General features: G+C 39.0%; 2 protein-coding genes across 5 annotated transcripts in view; both read left to right on the top strand.

Annotated features, from left to right (window-relative positions):
• Positions 1–7576, top strand: part of LOC132392729 (V-type proton ATPase subunit B, brain isoform-like) — a 48505-nt gene extending 40929 nt beyond the window's left edge. The window contains exons 13-14 of the mRNA XM_059967022.1: positions 1547–1676; positions 6151–7576. Coding sequence (XP_059823005.1) covers positions 1547–1676; positions 6151–6293 — 273 coding nt within the window. The 3' untranslated portion in view covers positions 6294–7576. The remainder of the gene's footprint in view (positions 1–1546; positions 1677–6150) is intronic.
• A 2678-nt stretch (positions 7577–10254) lies between these two features.
• gck (glucokinase (hexokinase 4)) overlaps positions 10255–17491 on the top strand; it is a 65467-nt gene continuing 58230 nt past the window's right edge. For all 4 annotated transcript variants that reach the window (XM_059966991.1, XM_059966982.1, XM_059967008.1 and 1 more), the window contains exon 1: positions 10255–10616. In XM_059966991.1, the coding sequence (XP_059822974.1) occupies positions 10566–10616 (51 nt within the window). In that variant the 5' untranslated portion in view covers positions 10255–10565. The remainder of the gene's footprint in view (positions 10617–17491) is intronic.

Here is a 17491-nt window from a genome sequence, read left to right as displayed (position 1 = left end):
CAGTCTTGAGAAATTAAAAGGAATTTGCGTCTATTGAGAGACGTAGCAACACAGCGTGGAGATGGGAGTTCAAGAGTGTCGGGTGAAAGTGCTTTAAAATTCTTCAGCAAAAATGGAGGGAAGATTAAGCAGAGAGAGGGGGAAAGAAAATAATTAATTTGGGATGTTGTATAGCATTTATAGGGTCTGAATTATCAGGGAAGTGCAGACCTGAGGATTGAGGTGGGGTTGTGGCGACCCATTTCCTAGCGTATCCGAACCGACTCACAATTAGATAGCCTACGGGGGTTTGTGAGCACAGAGCTTTGGAGCCTCTGCGCCATGGGGGGCCGGTTGACAGAGGCTTAAAAGTGAGGCTGAAGTTTTCGAATAAAGTTTTTTCCTTCGACTGCAGTTACCGACTCCGTGTCGTAATTTTAGCGCTGCGTGTAGCACACTGCTACAGGGTTGTATTTGAGAATCACAAGCAAGTGAAAATCTGCAGAGGCTGGAAACCAAAGTAACACACACAGTGCTAAACGAATTTAGCAGGCCAGGCAGCATCTATGGAAAAGAGTAAACAGTCAACGTTTCAGGCTGAGGCCCTTTGTCAGAACTGAAAAAAAGAGATTAGAAGTCAGACTAAGTAGGTGGGGGAGGGGAAGAGGAAGAAGCTCAAGGAAGTGATAGTACAAAGTGATAGGTGAAACTGGCAGAGAGAGAGGGATGAAGTAAAGAGCTGGGAGATGAAAGAGATACAAGGCTGGAGAAGGGAGAGTCTGATAAAAGACAGAAGGCCATGGAAGAACGGGAAGGGGGAGGAGCACCAGAGGGAGCTGAGGGGCAGGTAATGAGATAAGGTGAGAGAGGGGAATGGTGGAGGAGAGTTGGGGGAGGGGCAATTACCAGAAGTTTGAGAAATGGATCTTCATGCCATCAGGTTGGAGGCTACCCAGAAGGAATATAAGGTGTTACTCCTCCAACCTGAGCGTGGCCTCATCACGTACATAGAGAAGGCCATGAACTGTATTTGAGAATGACAGTTTTGCAATTGCAAACCAGTACAGACTGATAAGGATCAGTGTATTTCCTTTCCTTTCTTCAGGTTATAAGTGTTAACATTTTCAGTGGATATTAACCCTGAGTGGAAAAGGAAGGTTTTTGTGGTAATAATGACAACACGCATGAGTAATTCTGGATCAGTGAGGATAAGGTCAAACAACATTATTTTGAGAGTTGGAAGTAGCTGGTCTTGTCAGTAAACTCAAAGTTTGAACCTTCTGGAAATTGACTTAGAATCTGAGAGCATTGAGGCCTGAACTTATTGTGTTGAGTTTCTGATTAATTATTTCTTCCTTATATTTTTGGTTACTATTACAAAAATTGGCTTGGGAATTGGCCATACTATTGTACTCCACTTTCAGTATTTGATTTCATTGAATTTGCATTATAATGGATGGGTAATAAAGCTGTAGTGATCAAAGAATAATGTGTACCCAAGATGTTCAACTTTGTTGATGGTACCTTGGCATTCTGATGAAACACACCAATGTTTTTCTCTTTGCAGTATGCGTGCTATGCTATTGGTAAGGATGTCCAAGCCATGAAAGCTGTGGTTGGGGAGGAAGCTCTTACTCCTGATGACCTACTATTTCTGGAATTCCTTCAGAAATTCGAGAAGAACTTTATTGCTCAGGGTAAAGTTTCATTCAAAATCAGAGTTGGGAAGGTGCTCCAGGTTTTTTTTCAATGAAACAGCAGAGTTCTACGGGCTCATTTTCCGGCCATAACAAGCAATAGTTCCATTGTTCCCCCCCCCCCCCCAAAAAAAAAAGCATAGTTCAAATGAGCATTTTAAGCTTTTAATAAAGCTGTGTATGAGCCAGTGTATTTGGAAACCCAGTACATGTGGTATTTCAATCTCATGCCTCAGTGGGAGAATCACTTTACTGTTAAATGACAGATGGGATGTTGGATACTGTGTCATAGAGTTACACAGCATGGAACCAGGCTTTTTGGGCCACTAAACCTACTCTGATATTTTAGTATCCAGGGCATGAGACCTACTTCTATTATTTCCACTTTCTTATCCACTCCCAAGACATCCCCATCCCCAAATTCTACCACTCACCTGCACAGCTGGGGCAATTTACCCACAACCTCATACGTCTCTTAGGGGTGTGTGAGGAAATGGGCAGGAGTGGTTGAAAAACGGGCAGGACTAGCAACTCTGCATCCTGGGAATTTTCAAGTTAGATGGGAGGCTGCAGAAGAGGGGGCATTGCACTGTTTGTAAATGAACGCATTATTTCGGTTTTAAGAAAGGATCTCCTAGACGACTTGAAATGAGGCCACGTGGGTATAGATTAGGAACAGAAAAGGTATCAGTATTTAGTAGGAGTTTATTAAGGATCTCACAACCGTCAACAGGAAACAGAGGCAAAGATATGTAGGCAATTAGCAGAGATAGATTATATTCCTATTTATTTTAAAGCATGATAGGGGATTTCCAAATATAAACTGAGATTGCCTTGGTGTAAAAGGGTGGAATTTTTGAGGTGTATCCAAGAGAGCATTTTATCATGGTATGTAGATAGATGATTGAGAGAAGAAGCATTACAGGTATTTGTCTTGGGAAATGTAGTCAGTCAAGTGGACAGAGTGTCAGAGGGGGAATATTTTAAGTGTTGTGACCATAACTCTGTATTTTTCAAAGTGGTTATGGAGAAAGTTAGGAGCAAAGATCTTAAATTTGGGGAAAGCCAATGTTATTAAAATAAGATTGTGTCTGGAAAAGCTAGCTTGGGAGAATCTACTTGCAGCTAAGTCAGGCTTGTAGAACGGGAAGCATTCAAAGAAGTAGCATGAGTTCAAGGCCATGCTTCTGTAAGGATGAAAATCAAGGGTAACAAGTACAGGGAATACTGGATGTCAAGGTGTAATGTTGAATCAGGATCGCGGGTCTGGCAAGTGAGACAAAAAACACTGACTGCGAATAAATGTATTAATCGTTTATTTACAAACAGTAAAAATTTGACCAAACATTCATGTTCACCAAGTGACAGAAACTACAAAGTTGAATACTCAACAAATGTGCTAAAAGTGCTCGTCTTCCCAATGGTTATGTGCACCGTTTGCCTTAACCAAAAGAAAAGAGATCGAGCCTGCCACATATGCTCTCTATATATGTAGGATATTCGAAACTGGACACCAGGCAACTAACCAATGGGAAAAGCAGCTGCAGTTCTAAACTAACCAATCATGACGAAGATTACTTTCCACAAACAGGATAAGCCATGCCCCCACCCCACAGGACACTGACGGTTGGATAGAAAGAATAAAAAGGTATATTTTGGGGAGGTCAGTTGTATAAATAGCAAGTATAGGAAAATGCTTAAAAAAAATTAGGAAGGCATAGTGGGGTCACAAATATTATTAACATATAGGATTAAGTCTAACAGCTTTCTTTATATAAAAGGACAAAAAGCACAGATCCAGGCCCAGTAGGAGTAACGAGGATGTTCAGCACATGAGCCAAAAGGTCTGAGTGAGGACCTAAACAAATACTTTTCATTGGTATTCACAAAGGAAGCAGACTTTGTACTTGGAGTATTTAGTGGAGGGGAGGGTGAAATTCTCGTGTAAGCACTGTCCCCTCTAAGCTGTGTAGTCACACAGTAACTGAAATGCTCTTGCACACAGAGCTTTTTTTTTGTTGTGCAGCTGGAATTTTCTTTATATAATGTTTTGAAATCTATGTTAATATATAGTGCCTATAAAAAGTATTCACCCTTGGAAGTTTTCATGTTTTATTGTTTTACAACATTGAATCGGGTAGAGGGTAAAATGAATGCAGCAAAATGCAGGGAAATCCTGGAGGAAAGCCCGATGCAGTCTGCAAGAGAACTGCGACTTGGGAGAAGATTTGTTTTCTGGCAAGACAATGACCCCAAGCATAAAGCCAAAACTACACAGAAACGGCTTAAAAACAACAAACTTAGTGTCCTGGAGTGGCCAAGCCAGAGATGTCCTCGATCTAATTAAGAATTTGTGGCTGGACTTGAAATAGGCTGTTCATTCACGATCCCCATGCAGTCTGACAGAGCCTGAGCAGTACTGTAAAGAAGAATGGGGAAAAACTGCAGTGTCCAGATGTGCAATGCTGATAAGAGAACTAGCCACAGAGACTCAGAACTATATACTAACTTGAAGGGAGTGAATACTTACGCAAACAGTTATTTTGTGTTTTATATTTGTCATTAGTTTAGTTTATTTTGTAGAGTTCTGTTTTCACTTTGACATGAAAGAGTCCCTTTTTTTTCTATTGATCAGTGTCAAATAAAACCAAATTAAATCCACTGTGATTCAATGTTCTAAAACAATAAAACATGAAAACTTCGGGGGGGGGGGGGGGAGGATGAATACTTTTTATAGGCACTGTAATTATGAAATACCCTGTAATTAATTGTGTTACTGAACATAGTCCTAAATCATTTAGAATGGAGATGAGGAATTTCTTTTACCAGAGGGTGGTGAATCTGTGGAATTCATTGCTGCAGATGGGAGTGGAGGTTATGTCATCGGGTATATTTAAGGCAGAGGCTGATAGACCCTTAATTAGTCAGGGCATGAGGGGTTATGGGGAGAAGGCAGGAGCCTGAGGCTGAGATGAGAAGGGATCTAATTATGATCAAATGGCAAAGCAGCTCTGATGGGCCAAATGGCCTAATTCTGCTCCTATATCTTATAAATGTACCACAACCTTTACTTTGAAACATTTTAGAGCTTCAACTTATTTACATTTTCAGTGTTTCAAATTACAGCACTGTTACAAATGGTAACACAGAATGGAAGTTGGTAGCTCATTGCTAATAAACCACTGGCCTGCTAAACGACAACCAACGCATTTAACAAAAACATTATGCTGCACAGTTTTAGGCTGTGTTTATATATTTAAAAAAAAATCCTGCTCATAGGAATTTGGTTGGTCCATGCAGCTGTTTTTAAAAAAAGAGGAAATGTTGAGTGTAAGTCTTCATAAATAGGAAGGCTTAAGTGTAGATAAATCTCAGAGTCATACGAAGTTGTCCCAGGCTACTATGGGAGATTAAGAGATTACTAGAGATCTGAGATCTTTACATCTTTGGATGTAAATGAAGTACCAGATGACTAAGGGATAGTCCTCCTTTTCAAGAAAGGCAATGCAGTAGAATGTGGTTTATAAGAACTTTGGTAAAGAGTTCAACAAGGTCGCAGATGGGAACTTATCCAAAGGTATAATGCCAATGCCAGGGTAAGTTAGGAAATTGGATACAAAACTGGTATGGCAATAGGGGACAGGTATATTTGCGATTAGATACCAGTGACTAATAGCATTCTTAGGAATCGGTGCTGGGACCCTTGCTATTTGTAATACACCTGAAAGATGTGGATGTAAAGGGAATAATCAACAAATTTTCACAGATGGCATGAAGATTAATGGAGCAGTGGACAATATTGAGGGTTGTCTTTGGCTACAGGGTGATACTGATATGTTGATGAAATGGGCCAAAAAATGGCAATGGAGCTTAATCCTGATAAATATGAGGTGTTGCATTTTGGGAGTATTGATGAGACTAGGATGTAAGTCCTAGGGAGTATTCTGTTTATTTAGTTTAGGCCCAGCACACCCCACAACCGTGATTTAATCCTAATCCAATCATGAGACAATTTACAATGATCATTTAACCTACCCTGTGTGCTTTTATACTGTGGGAGGGGGTGGGATTGCGGGACATTCCAACTTCTGTACGCAATGCACCGACTGATAAGGCAAGTGTGTCAAGTGCCTTCACCAACCTGTCTACACTTTCAATGAACTATTTTTTGTGCCAATAGATTTCTGCTTGTCAGCATTCTGTGGGGCCTACCATTTACTTTTAAAATCCTGTTATTGGTTAACTTATCTCCCTCTTTTCTGAGTAAAATTCCATTTACCGTTCTGTGATCCTCTTCTGCAGTACATTTAGATCTTCTTGTAATCTTGGGCATTAAAAAAAATCATCTTGACTGTACACCGCACCACCGTTGTATTCTGATAACTTCAAACCTTTGAACTGTGTATCCTAAAAACCTTGGAAAGTGTTGTCTGTCCATTAGCTGTCCTTTAGTTTTGTGATTTTATTTCTTCAGGTGCTTATGAAAACCGCACTGTGTTTGAGACCCTGGACATCGGCTGGCAGCTACTGCGTATCTTCCCCAAGGAAATGCTAAAACGAATCCCACAGACTATCTTGGCTGAGTTCTACCCTAGGGACTCTGGTGGAAAGCATTAACTTCTCACTGTGTGTTGGTGTGCTCTTTATTTTGTTATGTAACTTATTTATTTTCACTTGTGTATAAACTTGGAAGGTTATATTTGAACAAGGTGAACATTTGTCTGTGTTGGTGTTTTATTTTGTGATCATTCAAGTGGAACACAATTAGAACCACCTGGTTTAGGTTTCTGCTGATTCTGGATTAGGAGCCCACAAGTAGGGTTGCACTTGCTGCACAAATTGAGATTCATAAAGATTACAGAGAAACTATTTTGAGGGCGATAGACATTTGCAGTTGTACTACAGATCTGTGAAGGACACAAATTTCGTCTGTCTCGCAAGTTGATACCCTAAATGATAATTTGCATCTTGTATTGCTATTGTGTGTTAGTTTGTCATCCTGCAAATAGTGATAATCCAGTAAATACAACAATTAAAATGTGTTGTTCAAATTCCTAACATTCTCATGACAATCTCATGCTTGAGCTGTCCTGTGCTCTAATCTCCGCCGTTGTTTCTGGGGTTGATAAGCTATGTGATAGAATTTTGAAATAGATGTTACTTAATGTTTACTTAGCAGCAAACTTTTCTAATACTACTTGATATAAGCAGGGAGTGACCCTGTCCAAATTGCTTGTTTAGTTTATTTGGATTAAAGATAAGGCAACTCCCCGACTTAGAGTATAGCAAGTCTTTTTTTTGTATATTGATCAATTATTCTGAATTTAAAACTATCATTTGCAATTCTGACAAAAGCTGTAGAATGCTTCAGAGGCGCACTTCTCACCACAGTGTTGATGAGTTGCTGCAGTAACATGGTAAGATACTATCAGCTGGTGAATTTTGTTGGGCTGGCTAGAGTTTGCAATTATTTCAATATTCGCCTCAGGTCTTGTTTTTGTGCTGGGGGTTTGAACTGACACTGTGAGTTTCCGTTTAAAATTTTGACTGTTTACATATGTTTGTCTCATTTGTTTTAAGTATGATATTTTTAAAATGTCATTTAAAATGTAAAGGGAAGATGCCTTCCGTTCCATCTGGCTGAACAATTCTGTCTTTATCTGGACCAGGTCAGGGATGGGGTATTTGGATTCTCATCAGTTGCAGGTGTTTCAAGCCAATTGGAGTGTAATGTCATCTGTCTCCAATGTATTTATCTCAGTACTTTGCTTGTGTGGAAAATGCAGGCCTTTTACATTGCCTGTGAGACACATTGACTATTGTCTTTATTTCTGTGCTCATACTACCTGAAAGTTGTTGTGTATTAATGGTGCTGTTCTATTAAAGCCCTTATGAATACAGATAGTGTTGGTCTGACTGTCATGTAGCTACTCTGATTTATCTCTTGGATTTGCTCAGTAAGATGTATAAATTGTTTTATTAGATGCTTTAAGTAAAGTTTAAATTGTTATATTCCATGCATTCCACAATTCTGTGTATAATCAATCCTCTGGTTTAAAATTTAACTTATCAGTAATATATAAATAAATGTCAACAGAACAATGTGTTGATTCTTAATATGCATTTTAGAAAGTTGTTGTTCTGAAAGCTATGTATTTCAACATGTCAGTCTTTGGTGCATGTTTTGAGCTTTGGGGAGGGGAAAACAGCAATTTACAGCACAGTGTTTCACAAAAAATCATGATGAGTACAACCAATTTGAGAAGCTATATCACGATTTTGATGTATGTTAACATAAGACATATTTGCAAGCTACAAAGATTCTGAGAGTGTATTTAAATTTTAATCGTTTCTATATGCTATGCTGTAAAAGTAGATCACATTTTGATTTAGCTGTGTCCGCCAGAGGCAAAATAAGAACAAAGCCACAAGCAGTCAAAAGATCATAGGAGGACTGCTTTAGTCATCGAATTAGATCACATAATATTATGTCCCAATATTAATGAGCAGAACTTGCACTCAGTTGCCACTTTATTAGATACACTTGTTTGTTAATGCAAAATCTAATTAGCCAACTCAGTGCGTAAAAGCATGCAGACATGGTCAAGAGGTTCAGTTGTTCAGACCAAATATCAGCATGGGGAAGAAATGTGATCTAAGTGGCTTCAACTGTGGAATGATTGTTGGTCCCAAATGGGGTGTTTGCGTATCTCAGAAACTGATCTAGGATTTTCACATGCAATAGTCTCTAGAGTTTACAGAGAATGGTGTGAGAAACAACAAACAGCCAATGAGTGGCAATTTTGTGGGCAAAACTCAGAAAGCATACGATGCATTGGCCTTCATCAATCGTGGAATGGGTTGCCGGTGACGGTGGTGGAGGTGATACGATAGGGCCTTTTAAGAGACTCCTGCACAAGTGCATGGAGCTTAGAAAAATAGAGGGCTATGGGTAACCCTAGGTAGTTTCTAAGGTAAGGACACGTTCTGCACAGCTTTGTGGGCCGAAGGGCCTGTATTGTGCTGTAGATTTTCTGTTTCTAAACACCTTGTTAATGAGAGCAGTCTGAGGAGAATCAGACTGACATGAAGGTGTCAGTAACTCCAATAGAACACACTTTCAAATAACAGTGTGGAGAAGGGCATGACATGTCGAACCTTGAAGTGGATGGACTACTGCAGCAGAATATCACACTGGATTCCACTCCTGTACCTAATAAAGTGGCCACTGACTGGATTAGCTTGCTCACTAACTTGTAAGTGTGGCAGAGATAACATTAATATTTTTGTTGGAATATATTCTAACAAAATGGAACTCCAGTGGACATGTAAACTCTTGATTGGGAAACTATCTCACAACCAGGATTAGTACAGTCAATATTGATCAGGTCACTAGAATTCTGCAGCTTTTCAGATAGTTCTGGGGTATCTTTTAGAGTCAGAATCATAGAGCACTGCAGCACAGAAACAGGCCCTTCAACCTACTTAGTTCATGCTGAACTTTTATTCTGCCTAGTCTCATCAACCATTGTCACTGTACCATTGCCCACCATATCTTTCCTATCCATGAACTTTAGCAAACTTCTCTTAAATGTTGAAATCAAACCCACACCCAGCACCTCTATTGGCAGCTCGTTCCACACAACTTGAGTGAAGAAGTCTCTCCTGTTCCCTTAAATATTTCATCTTTCACGCTTGACCCATGACCTTTAGTTTTAGTCCCACCCAGTCTCAGCTGAAAAGTCTGCTTGCATTTATCTTGCATTTATATACCCCTCAATTTTGTATAAATATCAAATCTTCCCTCATTCTCCTATGTTTTAGGGAATAAAATCCTAATTTATTCACTCTTTTTCTACAACTGATGCCCTCAAGACCTAGCCACATTCTTGTAAACTTTCTATGTATCTTTCCTGTGGGTGACTGGAGTTTATAATGCTCCAAATTAGGCCTCACCAACTGGTTTATACAACTTCAACAACTTGCTTATGAGGGCTAATGTGCAAAAAGGTCTCTTTATGACCCAATCTACCTGTGACACCTCTTTCAGGAAAATATAGATCTGTATTCTCGGATCACTCTTTTCTAATGCCCTCCTCAGTGCCCTACTGTTCACTGCCCTACTCTGTCCTCCCAAAGTGCAATGCCTCACACTTGAATGCAGAAATCTTTTCCACCTGAGGTTTCGGTTTAACATGAAAGTTTCACTTTCCTGTGCCATCTTCTGTACTCTTTAAATTTTGGTGCTGATGTCTGGGTAAGTATGGAGACAAAAATACAATAATTTGAGTTGGAGATTCCCTCTTCTGAAAGTATCAGCAAGACTGTGACATAGTAACCAGTACTTTTTCTGTTCATCTTTAAACTGGGAGATGGGATAATACTGCTAACTTGCCGTTCTATTAGTGTGACAAGCTTCTTAATCTGAGTAAGTTTGTTAATGCAGACCGGCAGTGTTTGCAGGTGATTATTAAGCAGAGGCAGCATTGCTTGTTACTAGAAATGCCCGCTCGTATTTGTCAGCACGGAATAGTGGGCTGGACAGCAGAAGTGGCACTGGCCTTCCGCGTGGGTTGATTACGGGAAGCTCCCTGAGGCTCCTCCTGGCACTTGGGATCCTTTCGTGGGAGGAGCCCCGGGTTTCAGGACAGTGCGGTGGGCCCCGTTTCCATGGAAACGGGCGACAGAAGGTACTTAAGCAGCAGCCGCCTCACTAGAAGGAAAGGAGCAGTTCCCCAGGGTAGTAGTAAACCATCTCACCTCCGCCACGAAGGGAAAGGGGTGTTCTCATTGGATTGGCAGGGATAAAATACATTGGAAACACGGGGAAAAAGAAGTAACAATTAAAAAAATATCTCAGATGTGAGAGGGGCTGAGTGACACCAAACAATGCCTATGCCGAGCAACAGAGCCAGGATAGACCACGGAAGGATGCAGAAGGTAAATCGCATCTTCTCACGTTGTATATTATACACGGGAGTGTTAACTTTGAAACTGAGTTATTCAAGTTTGCTGAGAGATCACTGGCCGCCAGCGGGACTGAGGTAGAAATGAATCTCTGACCGTTCGCTTCGTTGTGAAATGATCAAAACGTACAGTCTTTTTGGAAGTGCTTTATTTATTTTAAAGAATGTCAAAATGAAAACTGGAGTGGAGAATCTCAAAACTATTCCACTTCAGGAAAATCACCGTGATGAAGGGGATAATAATAAATTCTTTTTTAAACCTAGCTTAGTTTCAAAAACTTAAATTGAAGTGGAAGTACTTTATTCCGTGTTAAATTATAAACATCTATTTCAGTTTCGGAAAGGAGCTGTAATTAAAACAAGAGGACATGATTCTTTAATGATGTTATATGTATTTTCAGAAAAGATAAAAATTGCTCTTGTAAAGAGTACCAGGAACAATTTTAAATCAGTGTGCTGGAAATCTGCCCAAGACTTTCACCCCTTCCCTCTAAAGTGCCTACTTAAATTCAAACCGTTATCTTCCCTCGTGTTCCTGATAAGCAGGTTGTGCTGTAAAATTATAAATTTAGCTTGCAAGTTTGGTCTTTCAAAATGACAGGTGGATCTCATAATAGGGTTGATCATAAGAGAATGAGTTCTCTTCACTATCTGCACAATAATCTGGTAAATTAAATCGCCCACTTTTGAGAACTGTATTTAACAAAATGTATTTCATATGGGGCACACAATGCATATTACATTATGTCAGTGTACAATTTTTATATTTTTAAGCTCAGTACATAGTTGTGCACCAATTTCTGTAATAGTGGGGTCTGTATAAAATTCTGACTGAAGATGAAAGAGCCAGACAAAAATGATAACAGAGTGGTAGAGCAGGAATGCAGCAGAATAACTGAGAGTCATAGAGTTACACAAAGGAAAAAGGCCCTTCTGGCCCACTCGTCCATGCTGGCAGTAGTGCCAACTATGCTAGACCCATTTGTCCAAATTTGGCCATAACCCCTTAAATCCTCCTATTCAAATACTTTACCGAATGACTTTTTAAGGTTGTTATTGCACCTGTCTCAGTCACTCCCTCTGGCAGTTCATTCCATAGATTCACCAACCTCTGATCTTTAAAGTTTATAAGAAAGCATTAAGGTCAAAATTCTTTACTGAATATAAGAGGCAACAATTAGTTTACATCTTACATTGTACCTTTTATACATTAGGGTAGCTCAAAGTGTGTAATCAGCCAAATTGACATTGAGTTAGTGAAGATGACATTAGACAGAAGAAAGCAAGGTCTAGTGAGGATATCCTATAGTTTGAGGAAGTTGGCAGAAGGCCCATCCACACATCGAATGGGGTTGTAGCATGCGCAAGACTGGGACCATGCAATTATTTAAACTTCCGATGCAGCAAAATGCTTAACAGCGCCATTGTCAAGGTAATGTGCTACAGTATGTGAGATATTGAAATGCAATGCTGAAAATCTAAAATAAAAAAGAGCAAAATGCTAACAAAGCTCAGCAGGCCAGGCCATGTCTGTGAGAAGAGAAACACAGCCAATGTTTCAGGTTAGTCTGAAGCGTTAATTCTGCTTCTGTTCCCACAGAAGTGGCTTCACCTGCTGAACACCTGTTTCGAGCATTTTATTTTATTTGGTGGGATATTGGGGTAGCTAACCAAAAGCTTGCTCAGTGAGGTAGCTTTGAAGGAGGGCAAGTAGACACAGTGGTTTTTGAGGGAGACTTCTCAAAGGTTAGGCTTTCAGCAGTTGGCCATTAGTGGGAGAGCAATTTTAAATTTTAGGATGACCAAGAATCTGGAATGCAGATACCTTAGAGTTGTAAGAGTGGAGAATACTGAATAGGGAGGAGGAGGCTATTAGTTATTTGAAAGCATGGATGAGAGTTTTAAATATCAGATATTTTTGAATCGGGTAGCCATATGAGCATGAGACATAGGGGCAGATTTAAGCCATTTGGCCTGTCAAATCTGTTCCTCCATTCTACATGGTTAATTTATTGTCCCTCTTGTTCCTCTTGCTTTCTCTCCATAACCTTTGACACCCTGACTAACCAAGAACCTAACAACCTCTGTTTTAGGTGTACTTGGTCACGACAGCTCTCTATGGTAATAAACCAGCCAGTGCAGGTGAATAAGAACAGGGCAATGAATTAATAGTCTTGTAATATAGGGATATTTACAGTGACTATATTGAGGGGAGCCATATCATTGAAATTGTAAAACAACAAAGACGTAGCTGGGGATCTTAATAGAGGAGGGAGGAATAAATAAAATAGTTGGGCAGCTCTGAGATTCCCAAAGCAATGGTATGAATGTTAAACTAATTTTGGGGGTCAAGTATAACACTAAGGTTGCAAACAGTTTGGATATGTCTTAGATGGTTAGTTTGAGGAACCATGAGAGAAAGCTTTAAGGCATACAGCTGTAAGAGTCCTACAGCACAGAAACAGGGCCTTTGACCCATCTAGTCTATATGACCTGTTATTCTACCCAGACTCATTGACCTCCATTCTGGACCCTTCCATACCCCCTCTGTTCATTACTTTTCCAAACTTCTGTTCAATGTTGAAATCCATTACTTCCCCGGAAGCGCATTCAACATTCGCACTACCCTCTGAGTGATGACGTTCTCTCTCAGATTCCCCTTAAACATTTCACCATTCACCCTTAACTTATTAGTTCTAGTTTCACCCAATCTTGGTGGAAAAGCCTGCTTGCATTTATCCTATCAATAACCCTCATAATTTTGTACACCTCTGTCAAAGTTTCTGTCATTCTCCTATGCTCCAGGGAATAAAATCCTAACTTATTCACCCTTTCCCTATAACTGAGGCCCTGAAGTCCTGACAACATCCTTGTAAATCTTCTCTGTACTCTTTCAATCTCATTAATTTCTTTCCTGCAGGTAGGTAACAAAAACTGCACACAAAGCTCCAAATTTGACCTCACCAATGTCTTATACAACTTTTACATAACATCCCAACCCTCCTGTGCCAAAAGCTCTCTATACAGCCTGTGATGCCACTTTCAAGGAATGAATAATGAATCTGTATTCTCAAATCCCTTTGTCCTACTGCATTCCTCAGTGCCCAACCATGCACTGTGTAAGTCCTACACTGGTTTGGCCTCCCAAAGTGAAACATCTCACTCTAATCTGCATGAAATTCCATGATCTGAAAGAGGAGATGTGTGGCAAGTGATGGGAAGCCAAAACGAGGGTCAAACTGTTTTCTAACCTTATCCCTGGATGCAGATTGATCTGCCGTTGAGGGTATCACTACAACTCTGTACTTGTGAAAGGAAGACTCATTTCCACTCTGAGGAGAGCTGCTGTTGTGCACATTTTCTGTTCTGAATGGAATGGAATCAGATCTGACAGTTCAAATAAAAGATAGATTATCCTTTGAGTAAATTTTATAATTTCATGGTCTGCCACTTGTCTCTCTCTACCACTACCAACAAGCCAGGAAACCAACCCTCTGAACAGAGCAAAAGAACACTAGATATGTGTTTAAAAATGAGCTAACATGATGAAGCTAAGCGTAGGACCGAGAATGCTAATCAGAGAAAGCAGCATGCTATATTCAGAGCTAGCAGATCCCACACGGTCATTAAATCAGCTCAAAAACATTAGCACTGCTTCTATAATATCCAGTCCAGAAGGCTTGTTGAAAATTAAATAACTAACTAACTGGAAGAGAAGGCTTTGTGGAGCCTATCTTTGACTACTTCTGCGATATCCACATTCACAGATACCAACCTTTGGCTAATTTGATTCACTCCATTTGATATTTATTTCCTTTGAAGAAAAGAAAATGCAGGACAAATCCTGTTCAGTTACTGCATCATAAATCTGCTTTCAATCACAAGTTGGTGAAAGATAGACAATAGCACTATTGAGTTACTTAAATAAAAATAATTGTTAGATACTCATCTTAGACACAGGATATCAGTGGTCTTCTTTTGATTGTGCCCTAGGTGCAACCAACTATATTTGCTCCTTGGTGAACTGTCCTCCATTTTACAGCCTGAACTGAAGACATCTGCTGGTGATTGCATTGTTCAGTTTGCAATTCATTAAATAATGGAAAAATCCTTACTGATAAATGGCATGACCTTGGCAATGTTAAAGTTTACGCTGATGAGGGTCAAGTAATTTATGCGACACAGAATAACCAATTGCAAGAAAAGGAGTTCTGATTCCTGAAATCTTACAGTGATCAAATACAAAATCTTCATACCAAGGAGTACAGCTGTCCAGGAACTTAATGTATGAGTAATATACTGTACCTTGGCTAGATGGGCAAGTCAGACGGACTGTTCTGCAATATGATTACTCAATTCCTGTACGTTGCACTATTTTGAAAGATGGAATGCTCTCTACATCCTATTCTATTCCATTCACGAGTTCATTCCCACAACTGCTGTTATCTCTGTATTGTCAGAGATGCATAGAGCAACTCTCTAATGCTCCTTTGATAGAATTTCCCAAATATCTCTGATCTATCCTAAAAGGTCAGGAATGACAGGTGCATGTGAACACCAGTATTTCAAAATTTGTCTGTAAATAACATCTGGATTTCTTTTCAATCATTATGTTGGATCAAAGTTCTGGAATGTACTACAATCTTTTAATTAAACAGATATACTTAAGAAATTTTTCTTGAGAAATGTTACAAATTTTATGTGTACAATTTTACATAGTAATTCTGATTAGTGGAAATCACATTAAAATAAACTTTGGCAAAGATATTTCATGAATACATACTCCTTGATTGAGGTCATTTATTCCACATGTCAGATGACATTTTGTAACAAATGATGTGATTTCAAAATAAATGAAGACTGACAAAATCCTCTTAATAAGTTAGTGTATTTAACCAGGATTTTGGGAAGAAGATTAAATTGAAAACACTTTATTACATAATTTGTCAGACCTCTGTAATATATTAACCTGAGAAAGGCAAAGTAACCTTGGCCACATTGCTAATTGCACTTAGTAACTTCCCTGCAAATATGACGGTGTAAACACTATTATAAGCTAATGATTTATGGAACAGTACAGTATTCCTGTCACCCTTATATTTTAAAAAGCGCTTCTAAATTTCTTCCAGCTGTTGTCTACTTTATAACTTCAGCAACTTTAATATTGCTAAGTTTATTCAGCCACGATATGCCTGTCAATTCTGATGGCTGCTTATGAAGCCATGGAGTAATACTGCATGGAAACAGATTCTCTTCAACCTAATTTGTCCATGCTGACCAAGTTTACATTAGCTAGTGTTTGACCCATATCCCTCTAAGCCAGGGCCATTGCCCATTAAGCAAGCGAACAGTGGATCCAAGGTTCAGAACCCCCGCTGTAAACTCTTCTAATCAATATACTTGATAGGAAAGAGTGCAAAGAAGATCTGGACCAGCCTTTCTCAATTCTTTTGCCCTGGGAGGAACCCTTGAAATAATTTTCAGGTCTCAGGGAACCCCTGCATAAAAAAAATTATATCTACTGCTCTCGGTATGTTAGCGTGATGAGTAAACTGTAGATATAATAATCCAAAAGTAATTGTCAATACTCTTTTGAGTAGAGAATAATTTTTAGTCAACCTTTTTTTGAAACAAGCAGGTCGATAAGCTTTGCTTACCTTTCTTGAAATTAATCTCTTTCTTTCCCTTTTATAAATTTTAAAAACTCATAAGACAAACATACCAAATTTCTGTTAAATAACTAGCTTGAGCCAAAATGGGATTTAATTTTTCTAAAGGTAGGCTTGGTAGATTTAAGCTAAATAAAGGTTGTAAATTAATTTTAATTAATGCTATTTACAGCATGAAAACATTTGCAATGTTGAAGCAGTGTATTGTGACGACATCAGGATTTTGTTTTTTTTACAAGAGAAATGAAACCTCTCATGGAGCCAACCATTGATAGGACACCATCAGTACAGATGCCAACACAGTTTCTTCAAGACAGACCTTTTGTTTCCAGATATGAATACCAAACATTAGATATATCTTGGCCTTTGCTTGTTATAGGCAGTTCTTAGCAACAGAAAAAGTTTTCTTGAACTTCACCATCATTTACAAATCTTGCAAATGCTACAACATGACATTTATTGGTAAAATCTGTTGACTCATCAACCTGGATAGAGAAACTGTAGTTTTTAAGTTTATCACACAAAACCTCTTTAGCATCATGTGACATGTGATCAATATTTCAGCTTACTATACTGTTTGAGAGTGAAACCTTTTCAATTTCTCATACTGCATCTTGCCCTAGCAATTTACCCACTATCATTTTACATGTGGCATTATTAGGTTCTCACCAACTGTGTGACTTTTCCTTTTCCGGGTATTAAGTTCTGCTCCTAAATACCGGTAACTTGCTTCCTGAATATTTTACTGACTGTGACTTTATTAACAAAAGCTTTACTCTGTTAGTTTTGAGATTCCAATAGCTGTTTAAAATAATCAGTACTTTTACATGTCACATGGCTGTGATTTGTAGTTGTGTCTTTTCAGTTTTGCTGGAGCAACTGCTGCATTAGTAACTTGTTTGCCGGAGACTAGGCACAATAGAACAGGACAACTTGGATCACCAGTACATGAAAAACCCATTGATAAGTGGCTTTCATTGTAAAGATAGACTTTTTTGTGTCCATTGTTGCATATATGAACAGCATAATAAATAACTAAATGAGAAAACCACAAAAAATACATAAACTTCACAATGCAATTCACTTCTAAGCTACACAATCCACCTTTTGCAACATTTACAACAACAGCAAAGCGGCAGGTCAGCAGCTGAACTGTGGCACTCTAAAATTCCTTTATAAT

This window comes from Hypanus sabinus, chromosome 1, assembly GCF_030144855.1.
Source record: "Hypanus sabinus isolate sHypSab1 chromosome 1, sHypSab1.hap1, whole genome shotgun sequence".
NCBI classification, from domain to species: Eukaryota; Metazoa; Chordata; class Chondrichthyes; order Myliobatiformes; family Dasyatidae; genus Hypanus; species Hypanus sabinus.
This window is presented reverse-complemented; position numbering and strand designations above follow the sequence as displayed.